The 12,141-nt window shown below is 54.5% G+C and overlaps 1 protein-coding gene across 1 annotated transcript in view; it reads left to right on the forward strand.

Annotated features, from left to right (window-relative positions):
- Fhad1 (forkhead associated phosphopeptide binding domain 1) overlaps positions 1 to 12,141 on the forward strand; it is a 111,562-nt gene that overhangs the window by 16,309 nt on the left and 83,112 nt on the right. The window contains exon 2 of the mRNA XM_077791445.1: positions 1,134 to 1,340. Coding sequence (XP_077647571.1) covers positions 1,134 to 1,340 — 207 coding nt within the window. The remainder of the gene's footprint in view (positions 1 to 1,133; positions 1,341 to 12,141) is intronic.

A 12,141-nucleotide genomic window follows, 5' to 3' on the forward strand; every position in this document is an offset into this window, starting at 1 on the left:
CGCAGGAGGATCGCAAGTTCAAAGCCAACCTCAGCAGCTTAGCCAGACCCTAAGAGACTTAGCAAGACCCTATCTCAAAATAAAAAAATAAAAAGGGCTGGGGATATGGCTCAGTGGTTAAGCATCCTTGAGTTCAATCAGATTTTTTTAAAAATGAAATTGAGAGGTGCTTCTGTCCCCCACCACCAGCTCCCAGATGCACTGGCCGGGACCCCTTTCCTTTGGGGACCATAGTCACACCCGGCCCCCTGTTGAAAGGTAGATCATCTTTGGTTAGATAAACTCTGAGCAGCTTCTAAAATGCAATGGGAATAACTAGTCACATGGGAACACGCTTCATGGCATGTCCGAGTTTTGAAAGGCAGTTGTATGTGTTAAGTGATTAATTTTGTTTTAATTTTAAAAGAATGCCAACATAGAAAAAAACCCAGAAGGATGTGAGCCACAGTATTAACAGCGGCTGCCTCTGGAGGATGGGATTACAAGAGATTTTAATATCTTTTTACGGCTTTTCTCTATTTCTCATTTTCTGCCATAAGAAATGTTAGTTTTTGAATGAACAAAACAATGAACAGCAACACCCCCTCGGCTATGTGTACCCTCTCCGTGGACCTGGCTGGACGGCTCTCACTGGCCACTGGCCTTGGTGGTTGGCGTCCAGGCGGTTTCTGTTTCCTGCCCAGTCTTTCCCTCCCACCCTGCACCTGCTGGTGCAGAGTCAAGGGAACAGGAACCGCCAACTCCCTGGCCAAACATTTACCCACTGAGACTACCCGGCTTCCTTTTGCCTTTTTCTGACTCTGCACCCAACAACTTGGTGCCTGTCCCCAGGTCTGGAGTCAGAGAGCACATCCCAGCTCCAACACACTCTAGCTATGTGGCCTTAAGAAAATCACTTACCCTCTCTGATCCTCAGCATCCTTTAACAATGAGGATTGTGAGCGGAGGGTGTAGCTCCCTGTAGAGTACTTGCTTAGCATGTGCCAGGCCCAGGATTCAGTGCCCAGTACCAAAAAATAGATAAAACAATGTGGTGACAATCCACAGTGACTTGGGTGACACATTCTGGCGCACAGTGTGCACCAGGGCCATGCATTTTTGTTCCCATGACCACTGTCCGTCTGTGTTTTCAGTCGGCAGACATCGACAACCACCACGCGCTCATTGAGTTCAACGAGGACGAGGGCAGTTTCGTTCTTCAGGACTTCAATTCCCGCAACGGCACGTTCGTCAACGAGTGTCACATCCAGAATGTGGCTGTGAAGCTCATCCCCGGGGATATCCTGAGATTTGGATCCGTGGGACTGACCTACGAGCTGGTCATTGAGAATCCACCCCAGGTGAGCCCGGGCCACTGCAGGCGGTATGCCGAGCCGCGTCGGGGCAGGGGGACAGGGTGCCCAGCTGTGCCAGAGGCCCAGGGTGCCCGGGACCACATGCCGCCCGGGACCACATGCCGAGCCATGACGGGGCAGGGGACGAGGTGCCCAGCAGTGCGCTGCAGGGGACGATGTCCCCAGCTTGCTTCGTCCTGCCGTGTCGCCTGCCGTCGGGACAGCCCAGGGTGCAGCTCTGCAGAGGGCGCCCCTCTTTGCAGGCTGCGCACCGCCGGCTGCGAAAGCCCCGGCCGCGGGTCTGGGGGAGCATCGCCCCCATATGGTGGGGTGTGGCCTTCGTGAAACTCCCAGCTGTGAACATGACAGTCACTGTCGGGCCCAGCAGAAATGCGCCCGGGCTCAGGGCCCAGACCTGGGTCTCAAGTGAAATCACTGAAAATCAACCCATGAAACTGCGGTCACCAGGAGCGCGGGGCCCACCAGGGAGGCGCGCAGGGGCCGGCGAGGTCACAGGCTTGGCCGCGGGTCCCCGCCCTGCCGCCCCACTCCCTGCGGGCTCCTGAGCAGCTCCAGACCCTGGACGGCCGCCTTGGCATCCACAGGGTGGGGCCGTGACTGCCCTGGGCTCACGGGGTCTCCTTACCTGAAGGTCCAATGCGCCCATGACGATGGTGAAACTCACAGCCTGCGGCGCCTCGGTGGCACCCGTCGTCTGTGTCCTGGGAGGTGGGTGTTGGCCTCACTTCCACCCCAACTCTGCTGCAGGGACTGAGACCCCCAAGGCTTAGACCCTTCCTAGGACAAGACCAAGAATAATAAATGTAGAGACTCCAGCCAGCGGCCTGGGGCTGGGGTCTCCCAGAGCCCTGTGGAAGCTGGCCACAGGCATCGCCCTCGGCGACCCGCAGGCGCCTGGACCAGGACCCCACCACCGGGCTCACACTGAGCTTTGGAACCCGGGGACAGGCCGCTCCTGCCCTCTCCTTCCCCTCGCACCAACGCTAAGGCGTTTGCTCAGGGAAAGCTCCGGGTCCTCTGGCAGCACTGCGAGGCCTCCTGACCCAGAGGGTGGTGTCCTGATCAGCGGTTCTCAGGAGGCCACTTAGGTCCCCCCTGTCAGAACCACGTGACAGCAGAGCAGCAGTGCAGATCTCTGAGCTCCCCCAGGCCCAAGGACTCATGCTTAGGGTTGCCAGAAAAAATGCAAGACACCTAGTTAAATTTTAATTTATATTAAAAAAATAATTTTAGTTATAAGTAGGTCCCCAATATGGCATGGGATATACTTATGCTAAGAATTTTATTCAGTTTTTTCAGAAACTCAGTTTGAACTGGATACCCCATATTTTATTTATTCATATTTCCTCATTGATTCATTTATGCTCCAGCTAACAGCCCTACAGTACTCCTGGAAGCTGCATGCTCACCAGCTCCTAGGAGAGCCTGGTGTGCCCCAGCAGAAGGGAAGCCAATACAGAGTATTTTGTACGTAGCATTTGTGGGCTGTTTCAGGGATGAAAGAGAATGGAATTTCTGATTCAAGTCTGTGAAGTCTGAGGCAGTGTTTCCTTAATGAGTCTGATTGCAAGAATTTTTCAGAAATTTCCGGTAAAATTATAGGTTCCTGGGCCCCCTCCTTAGGAACTTCTGATTTTTGTGACTTGCCAGGCAGAGAGGAGAGGACATACAATATATATGTAGTAGCATAAAATTTGAGACCTCAGTGCCCATGAGAAGGGGCGTTGTCTGATGAACTATGAGAGACCCATTACCGTGGATCAAACTCAGGGGCACTCAATCACTGAGCCCCATCCCCAGCCCTATTTTGGGTTTTATTAAGAGACAGGGCCTCACTGAGCTGCTTAGCACCTCGCTGTTGCTGTCACAATCCTGCTGCCTCAGCCTCCTGGGCTATTGGGATGGCAGGCATGTGCCACCACCAGGCTGTGCTGCCTTTTAAAGACCCAGCTTTGGTGTGGGGTGACTGACGTATCCAGCTGCCTGTGGGTAAAGTGCCTACCGTGGTGGGCTTTGACATGTGGCCATCACCACGCCAAACAGCAAGCCGCATCGCCTCAAACAGGCCCGTGGCTCCCCGGCTGGCTCCCGTGGCTTCATTGAGGCTCACGTGGTGTGACACACACGTTCCCTATTTCAAGTGAGCGCCTTGCAAGCTCTAGAGAATCGATGAGCCGGCCGCCGTTGCAGGGTCTGTTTCCAGCACGGTTCCATCACCCACCCCCAGGGAAACCTCCAACACTCACCTGTGTCCGTCTGCTTCTGATCTTTTCCCTTCTGACCCTGGGGTGGGATCCACGCAGCATGAGGTCTGCCACCTCGCCATGCTCACGTGAGGACGTTGGTGGCATGAGGTGCCCATCTCCACCGCTGCCCTGCTTCATCTTGCAGAACCCAAACTGTCCCCGTGGAAGAGGGAGGCGCCTCCGCCCTCGCCCAGCCCGGGCAGCGCTGCTCTGCCTCCTGCCTCTGTGAATGCTCTAGGCCCCGTGTGACTGGCCTCGTGCGGGACCTGTCCCCCTGGGAGCCTCCCTGGGTTCTGGCTGAAGGGGGTCCCGTGCCGGCTGCCACTCCTGTGGATTCTGTCCCGCTGGCCTGGTGACCCTGCCTGGGGGCTGTTTATCTTTAAGTACATGTTGGAGAGTGACTCTCATCAAATATTTTGGGTCCAGTTTTCCTGAGAAATCCAGAGCCAGCTGGACGCCCGCCCGCTCGCTCCTGTTCCCATCCATCTTTGGGGCCAGGAGAGGGCGCTGTCTCCCCAGGTGGAGTTTTCCAGAACGCCTTCTCTGGAAGACGCGGTCCTAATATCACAAGGGCAACTCTTCTTTTCCTGACAAAGCGTTCCCAAAGGAAAGGTTGCTACTCCAGGCTTGGTGATGTGACCCAGAGAGGACGTGACAGGCTTGTTTTTAGGGAGCAGGATTCGGGGAGAAGTTAGGGACCTGAGTGTCTGCCACCATATAGCAACGGGGCAGCTGTCCTGCAGACCAAGTCCAGCGGCCCCGTCTAGCCCCATCCCTGCTCTCAACAGCTACATGGTCAAGGTCAAGGCAAAGTGCCTCACTCCTCAAAGCCACACTCTCCGCTCTGTGAAGCTGGATCTCATAGTTGCCACCACCCGGGTTCCTGTGGGATTCAGTGGGGCGCTGTATGCAAACTGTTCAGCCAGTGACCAAGTGACCCTGCCTCCTTCTGAGACCCTCCCAGCTACCAGGTGCTTTTGCGAGTGTCAAACCCATGGGAGGACACCCAGGATGGAGAATCAGGGCGAGCTCTTGGCTGTCAAAGCACATGGGCACCAGGAAGCTCCACGAGAATCCAGGAACCCGCTCTCGCCACCATTGTCGTCCCCCACCATGTGGGCCTCCACGTCTCCACTCACGCTGTGGCCCAGGCAGAGGGCGCCCTGGGGTTGTGCAGGACGTGACCTGCAGGCCCCAGCCAAGCCTGGAGCAGCCACTGAGTGACAAGTTCCCGCCCACAAGTCAGGAGAAAGGGCAGAGGAGGAGCTGGACCATATCTGTCAAAGGCTCAATCCCGTCCTCTTCACCTGTGGAGGATGAACTTACAGCCGTGGACCAAATCTAGGTCCTTAACTGTCTTCATAAAAAAGGCGTCATTGGAAAACCGCCAAGCTGTCCATTTCAGCGTGGACCAGGTGGGCTTTCCTGGTCCACCGTCAGGGCAGCCAGAGATCCGTGGTGCCCCGTGCGCAGCCACCATCTGCTGCATCCAGGAGAATGCAACCTCCACCCCAAACACCAGCCTCCAATTATTCAGTTTCTGGAAGAAGCAAAGGAAAAAAAAAAAAAAAAGAGGTGATGGTGGGAGAGCAGGAGGAAGAAGGAATGTCTGCCAGGAGCTGGGCCCTCACAGCTAACCCAGTTAACTCAGGAATAAGAAGAAACAGACTTGAACAATGGTTTTATTACCTCTTGAACACAGAGCTTGGAAATATGGATCCCAATCTACACACAGGCATAGAGATGGGCTTGTACAGAGAGCAATAGAAGAATGACATTGATACAGCCGAAAGGTATGCCAGACATTAACAGACAACAATCACACGCGTTATAACTTTTACCTGTTTCTTAAAGTGCTAAGTTTTCTTTTAAGGGATGTTTTCCCTGGTGTAACTTTTGAAGCAGAAAAACAGGGGTTTACACTCTGCAGTCGACTGCAGCTAGAGAACTGTTTGTTCTGTTTCTCTATTTAATGTTTCACTACCTGTCTTGTGACTGGTTCCTTGGTCTTAGATCACTTCTCTGGGCCACTGTTTTACTTTTATAAGGTTAAAGGTAAATCATGATCACAGCGTGATGGGCTTCATTTGAACATGTCAGAACCTATGTTATAGCACCTTTAATTCTGAAGACATATTGATGCTTGTGCTAAAATCACAATAATCATACTATCCAGAAAATTTCATTGTTAGGACATTTCAAAACCCTAACTCAAACTAGCCTAAGCAAAAGATAAATAAATACATAAAAAGGTAGGAAGTCATAAACATAAGGGCTTCAGGCCTGGCTGGATTCAGGTGCTCAAATGATGATGTGTGCCACACTTTCCCAAGGTGATGTGTCTGTCGGTGACAGCCAGAATGGAGATCAAGGGACAGATCTTGAGAGTCCCAGTCTAGGAGGGTTTCCCAGGAGCTCAGAGATCCCAGGGCCGTGGGCGCTCAGGCCACAGTGCTCCCTGCAGCCCCAGGCCAGCCTGCGGCTTCCCCTGCTGCTGGGGACGACATAGTGGGTGAAAATAGGGCCACCCAGGAGGGAGGTCCTTATCAGGCAGACTCTTGGCTCACCTGTGGCAAGGTTCCCAGCAGTAGCTCCAACACAGTTCTAGAGAAAGCCAGCTTCTTCACTGATTTGGTTGAGATCAAGAACCCATCACTGACACCCAAGCGTGGCTCATGCGCCCTTCCCGGGGTGGACGGGATCCCCCATCCTCCCCTGCCTACCTTCCATGTCCCTTTGGGTCCCTTCAGCTGGTAGTTATAGACAAGCCTGGCAAAGCTGAGGCAGCAGGGGCTGCGGGTGGGCCCAGGTCTCCCCCTGAGTGAGCTGCTCAAGGATTCTCCACTATTTTTTTTTTCCTGGTAACTCAAAGCCTTTTTTAAAAGTTATGTTTTTTGTTGTATTTTTTTTTTTTGAGGTGGGGCAGAATTTGGATTTACAGGGAGTTGTAATGATGGCACAGGAAGTGACACAGAACTCTGCAGCTTCCACGGCCACATCTTAACGTCTGTCCTGGACCACGGCATGGGTCGGTCAGTGTCCGCGCGCGCGCGCACACACACACACACACACACACACACACAGCGCGGGTCGGTCAGTGTCCACACACACACACACACACACACACACAGCATGGTTCCGTCAATGTCACCACTCCTCAGGAGCCATGCCGCCCTGGGCCCATGTTGCTCAGCCACCTCGTCCCCTGGGTCGGCCACGGTTTCTCAGTCTTCCCTGGGTTCTCCTCTCCTTGGTGGCCCTGCCTACTGGCCAGGTGACCTGAGAACGTGCCCCATCTGTGTCTGTCTCTGTCTCTGCTTCGCCTGGGGTCGTGGCCTTCAGAACACATGCGGCAGAGGCCAAGCGTCCGGCCAGCCCGCGGTGTCCAGACACCTGTCAGCTCCACTTCCCCGGTGTCGGTGACGCTGGGCTGGGTCACCAGGTTTCTCCAGGGTCTCTGGGTGTTGCACAGCCTCAGGGAGGGCACACTCTCCCCCTGCTGGAGCGGGTGGTGTTGAGCTCGGCAGGTTCCACAGGGAAGCGTCTCCGCCCCCAGGGATGCCTCTACCCAACCACGTTCCCACCAGCGCGGTTCCTGTGCCCTCATTTTATACTTCAAGTCATGACCCACCACTTTGTCACTCATCTGTGGCTCAGATTGTCCCAGCCTTGGCCACCGCATGACCCCCGGACCCTGGTTGCCTGCATGCCCCTCTGACACATCGCCACCCTTTGTTCTTTCAGAGCTTGGTGCGTGCTGCTCCAGGATCTCCTGGCTGAGAAATCCGCTGAGCTCCTAATGGGTTTCTCCCCATATGTAACCTGAAGCTCTTCTCTTGCGGCTTTTAAAATTCTCTCCCTATTCTGTAGAGTAGGCGTTTTCAGGATAATGTGCCTCGGTGTGGATCTGTTGTAATTTTGTATATTTGGTGTCCTGTAAGCCAATTGTATTCAATTTTTTAATTCATTCTTCATGTTTGGGACATTTTCTGATATTATTTCATTGAAGAAATTGTGCATTTCTTTGGTTTGTATCTCTGTGCCTCTCTTTATCCCAATAATTCTTAATTTGGTCTTGTCATATCATCCCATAATTCTTTGGAGGTTCTGTTCATGGTTTTTCACTATCTTCACTGCTGTGTGGCCAACTTTGTTTTCAAGATACATATTTTGTCTTCATTGCCTGAGGTTCTGTCTTCCAGGTGATCTAGTCTGTTCTTGATGCTTTCTATTGAACTTTTTATTTGGTTTACTGTTTCCTTCATTCAAGGATTTGTTTGGTTTTTTCCCAGCGTCTCTCTCTTTCTTGAAGTAATCCTTTGCTACCTGTATGTCCTCTCTCATCTCATTGCTGCCTGTACTTGCTCTCTCAATTCATTCTTGGCTTCGCACATCATTGTAATCATGTACCTTCTGCTCTCCTTCCCCGACATTCCAGCTCTGTGCTGTCAGTGGATCTACCGTTGTATCAGCGTGGCTTGTTTCAGGCACTTTCTTCCCGTTTCTTCATGTCGTCCGTGTGTCTTCCTGTCTCACGGTGTGGATTCGAGGTATTACAGTTTCTACCGTATAATCTTGTAGTGTCCCTGCAGGTCACCGATACCTTGCCTGCAGGCACCTGGAAGATGGTCTTGTAGGTCCTGGCTGTAGTCACTCGATGGAAGGTGGTGGGGAAAGCCACCCCACGGGTTGGTAGAGGGGGCCGCAGCACGGTAGCTCTCCTCCACATGGTGAGCTGTGATCACTCTCTGCCATGCGTGGTGGGTGGGCCTGGGGTCACTGTCGTCTGCCCACCTTTTTTGTACTTTAGCATTTCCTTAATTTCTGCATCATGGTGTATCTCCCCTGCTCTCGCCCAGAACCAGCTGAAGGACGTTTCACTTACACTCTGCCCATGGCTGGTCCAGTTGGGTCAGCAAACACCTGTAGTGTGTAGCAGGAACAGAGCTGGGTGCTCAGCCATCTGCTGGTAAAGGTGTAACCCACAGCTCTCTGAAAAGTGAGGTGTCGTGAAGAGCAAAGGTCTGCTGCTCGGTGGGGACCGTGAGTCAGCACAGCCACCGCGGACACGAGTGTGGAGGTTCCCCAAAGGCTGGCCAGGGGCCACACGCCACCCAGCCACGCGGCTCCTCGGTGTTTATCCACAGGAACCGAAGCCACGTAGCACAGTGATCCCTGCAGCCCACGTTCACAGCAGCCAAACCATGAGCCAGTCCCGGTCTCCATCAGCCGACAAACGGGCCAAGAACGTGGTACATTCCCGCTCAGGTCCTGCGTGGGCAATGGAGTCTGGGGTTCCTGTGCGTGGAGTGGGCTGGCTGTGACGTTCAGCTAAGAAAAAAGGCGGCAAGAAAACCACACGACACAGAAGATAATTTTGAAAAGGGAGGGCGGGACGGCCTCCACACTGGAAGGAGGGGAGCCAGAGCCGGGCTTGGCTCGTCCCCACACGGGGACTTCAGGGGCTTTCCATGGATGGTAGGGGTTGGGCTCACCGTCCCAGCGGGTCACGCCCAACTCTGACGCCAGGAGAGCTGTCCAGTGGGTAGAGAGGGCAGAGACCCCACGCCTTGGGCAGTCTACACACGGGAATGCCGGGATCGTCCCCAAGGGGAGAACTGAGTCCCCTCCACCCCCGGCTCAGTTCCAGGCCACTCAAGCAGCATCCCAGTGGCGCACCGTACCCACCCCCACCGTGGAGCTGTATCGTCCATAAGGAAAATGAAACCATGCATTTCTAAGTCGAGCTCAGCAGGGCAAGGGTCATGTTTCCCTGCCTATGGGGAAGCTAGAGAGGAAAAGGGAAAAGGAAGGTGGGGTGGGTCATGAAAATCAAGGGGGACCAGCAGAGGAATGCCACCAAGGGGTGGGCGGGGAGGGCTGGAGTGAAGTTGGCCACTCTCTGTTCTATAGTATGAATACGCGACAACAGATCCCCTCGACACGCACAACTATAATGCACCCATAAAAAAGGTGGAAACTATAGAATCTCTGATAAAAGTTCGCTGCTCTAGATGCCGCACAGCGCGCTCTTTACAGTCCTACCTCACGCCACTCTCTGGGGACTCCACGCAGCCGGCGGTTCTCGCAGGACTTTTCTCTTGGTCTCTGCTGAACCATTGCCAGCACAGGGTGACCACTGAAAGCCTTAGTGGTGGGGGTAGGTTTGCTCACGCTTATGAGGGAGACAAAAGTGAACCGAGAAGGGGCGGGTTGGGGCCTCAGTGTCCCTTGGGGACAGGAGAGACTCTGCTGCGTCAGATGAGGAGCTTCGGTGTCGGCCTTGGTGTTGGGCTGCGACATGTTTCTCTGTCTTCCCATCTTCCCCGCCCCCTTCTTTGGTGCAAGTGATCAAGCCCCGATTTGTGACTCTGCCCGGCTTGTAAGGTGTGAGCCTCCCGCGGTGGCCAGTCACCCCCGGGGCAGGAAGTGAGCCTGGTTGTGTCACGTTTTCAACGTTGAAGGCAAAGTCGAGGGCGTGGGTGATCAGGAGCATGGCAGAATGATGAGGAGGGCCGGGTGCCACCTGTTTGTCACTGTCCTGTAATTGCAACATACATGACTTTTCATTCATAGCCGGGTTTGTCAACCAGCCCCGACGTTCTGAACGCCGCACGGTGGCTCTGGTGAGGCAGGGAGAGCTGGGCCCAGCCGGGACACTGTCACGGGCTGGGTGGAGGCCTCTGTCCTCACAGAAGGCTGCCTGGACCTGGAGGAGCACCCGAGGGAGCCGCCCGCCTCCTGGGAACCTGTCAGGCGCTGGCTGCGGGTTTTCCCTCCGTCTACTGGACACTTTCATTGTTTTTTAACTTGGAACGTCGGCTCTCCTTACCAGCCACCCAAGAGCCTTCTGCAGTGTGGCCGCAGGTGCCCACGTGACTCCAGATAACCCCGATGCTCTTAGAGCAGGGCTGGGGTCAGCAGGCCCCGCCTCCTGGCTGCGGTGCCTCCGGGAGTCGCCAACCCTCGGCCCCCAGTGGGGTGCAAAGCCTCTGGCACCCCAGGGTCACTCTGACGAGACCTCGCGTGTTAGGGCGCCGCCGTCCCCGCACACAGGTGCCCCTCTGTGGGGCCGTCGCTGTCCCCGCGGCAGTGGTTGCAAACAGCGGGGAACATGACAGGCGCTGGAGGACAGGCCGCCCTCCCTGGTCCACAGCCTCGGCCTCCTGGCGGAAGGCCTGGGTCCTGTGTAGTGAAGTGGGGAAGGGTACACAGTGGGGGAAACGGGTGCGGCTTCTTGAGCATCGCGGGGTGGGCGCGGCCCTGCTGGGGCAGACAATGGAAGAGCTCAGGACCACTGTGAGCTGCCTCAGACCCAGAACTAATCCAGACTGGGAGGAAGGGGCGGGGAGGGATGCATTAACACGTATTTTTAATGTAAAGTTTCTAAATCCAGCCTTGTTGGCAACTGACCTTGACCCCAGGCTCCATGACCTTGACCCCAGGCTCCATGACCTTGGCCCCAGGCTCCATGACTTTGGCCCCAGGGTCCCTGCAGACTCTATGTGAGCATGGCCAGGAGCTTCCTCTTCATTGGTCTTTCCTTGGGTTTTTTCTGCTGCCCGTCTCCTTGCAGTTCCTAGCAGCTAAAACCTTGACCTTGCCTGATGGACCTGAGCTGCTCAGCAGAGACCATCCTCCGCCTTCCAGCCGAGGCCACCCTAAATCAATGAACTTCAGGGGGAAAAACACTATTTTTTAATGTTACACCTAAAGAGTCTGTTGCAGTCATTACTGCACTTATATACCTGCCTCTCCCTCTAAAGCAAGACCCACTCCAACCAGCCTCTCATACTCAGCAGTTCAGGGTCAGACCCCAGAGAGGGCTCACAACCAGTTTCTGCATTTGCTCAGCCCTGTTCACAGCAGCCAAAATTACAAGCAGCTCAAGTGACCATCACTTGAACATGAATAGGCAAAATGTAGTCTGGCCGTTCACCGGAATAGTATTCAGCCTGGAAAAGGAAAGAGATTCCACACCTGCTACAGCAGGGATAACCGTTGAGGACGTGATGCTAAGAGAATAAGCCAGTCACAAGAAGATAACTACTGTCTGAGCCCAGTTCTGTGAGGTACCGAGAGTAGCCAGATGCCTATTGATGGGACCGAAGAGAGAAAGGCAGTTGCAGGGGGCTGGAGAGGGGTTGGAGGTATGGATGGGAAGAGAGTTTCACTTTGGTAAGAGGGAAGAATTCTGGAGATGCTGCTCACAACAGTTTGAATGTACTTATCACTACTCAACTCTACAGTTAACTGTTCAAAATGGTAAAAACTATGCTATGCGGTTTTCACAATTAAAAACCTGGGGTCCAGCCTGGGTCCCCTGGGGGTCCTGGGCTCTAATTGGATCACATGCTCCACCCCCGAACCAATCCCTCTGGCCAGGAAATGTCTCAACCATGGCTGGGAAGAAAGGAGGTGGCCCAGAACCTCCCCGGGAGGCTGAGTGGCCTCTGCCTGTCCAGGAGGGAAGAGGGACCTGTGGCCACTTGGAGTCAGCTGGCCTTTGAGGCCCCCCCCAAGACCCCAGCCCAGAAGCA

This window comes from Urocitellus parryii, chromosome 11, assembly GCF_045843805.1.
Source record: "Urocitellus parryii isolate mUroPar1 chromosome 11, mUroPar1.hap1, whole genome shotgun sequence".
NCBI lineage: Eukaryota > Metazoa > Chordata > Mammalia > Rodentia > Sciuridae > Urocitellus > Urocitellus parryii.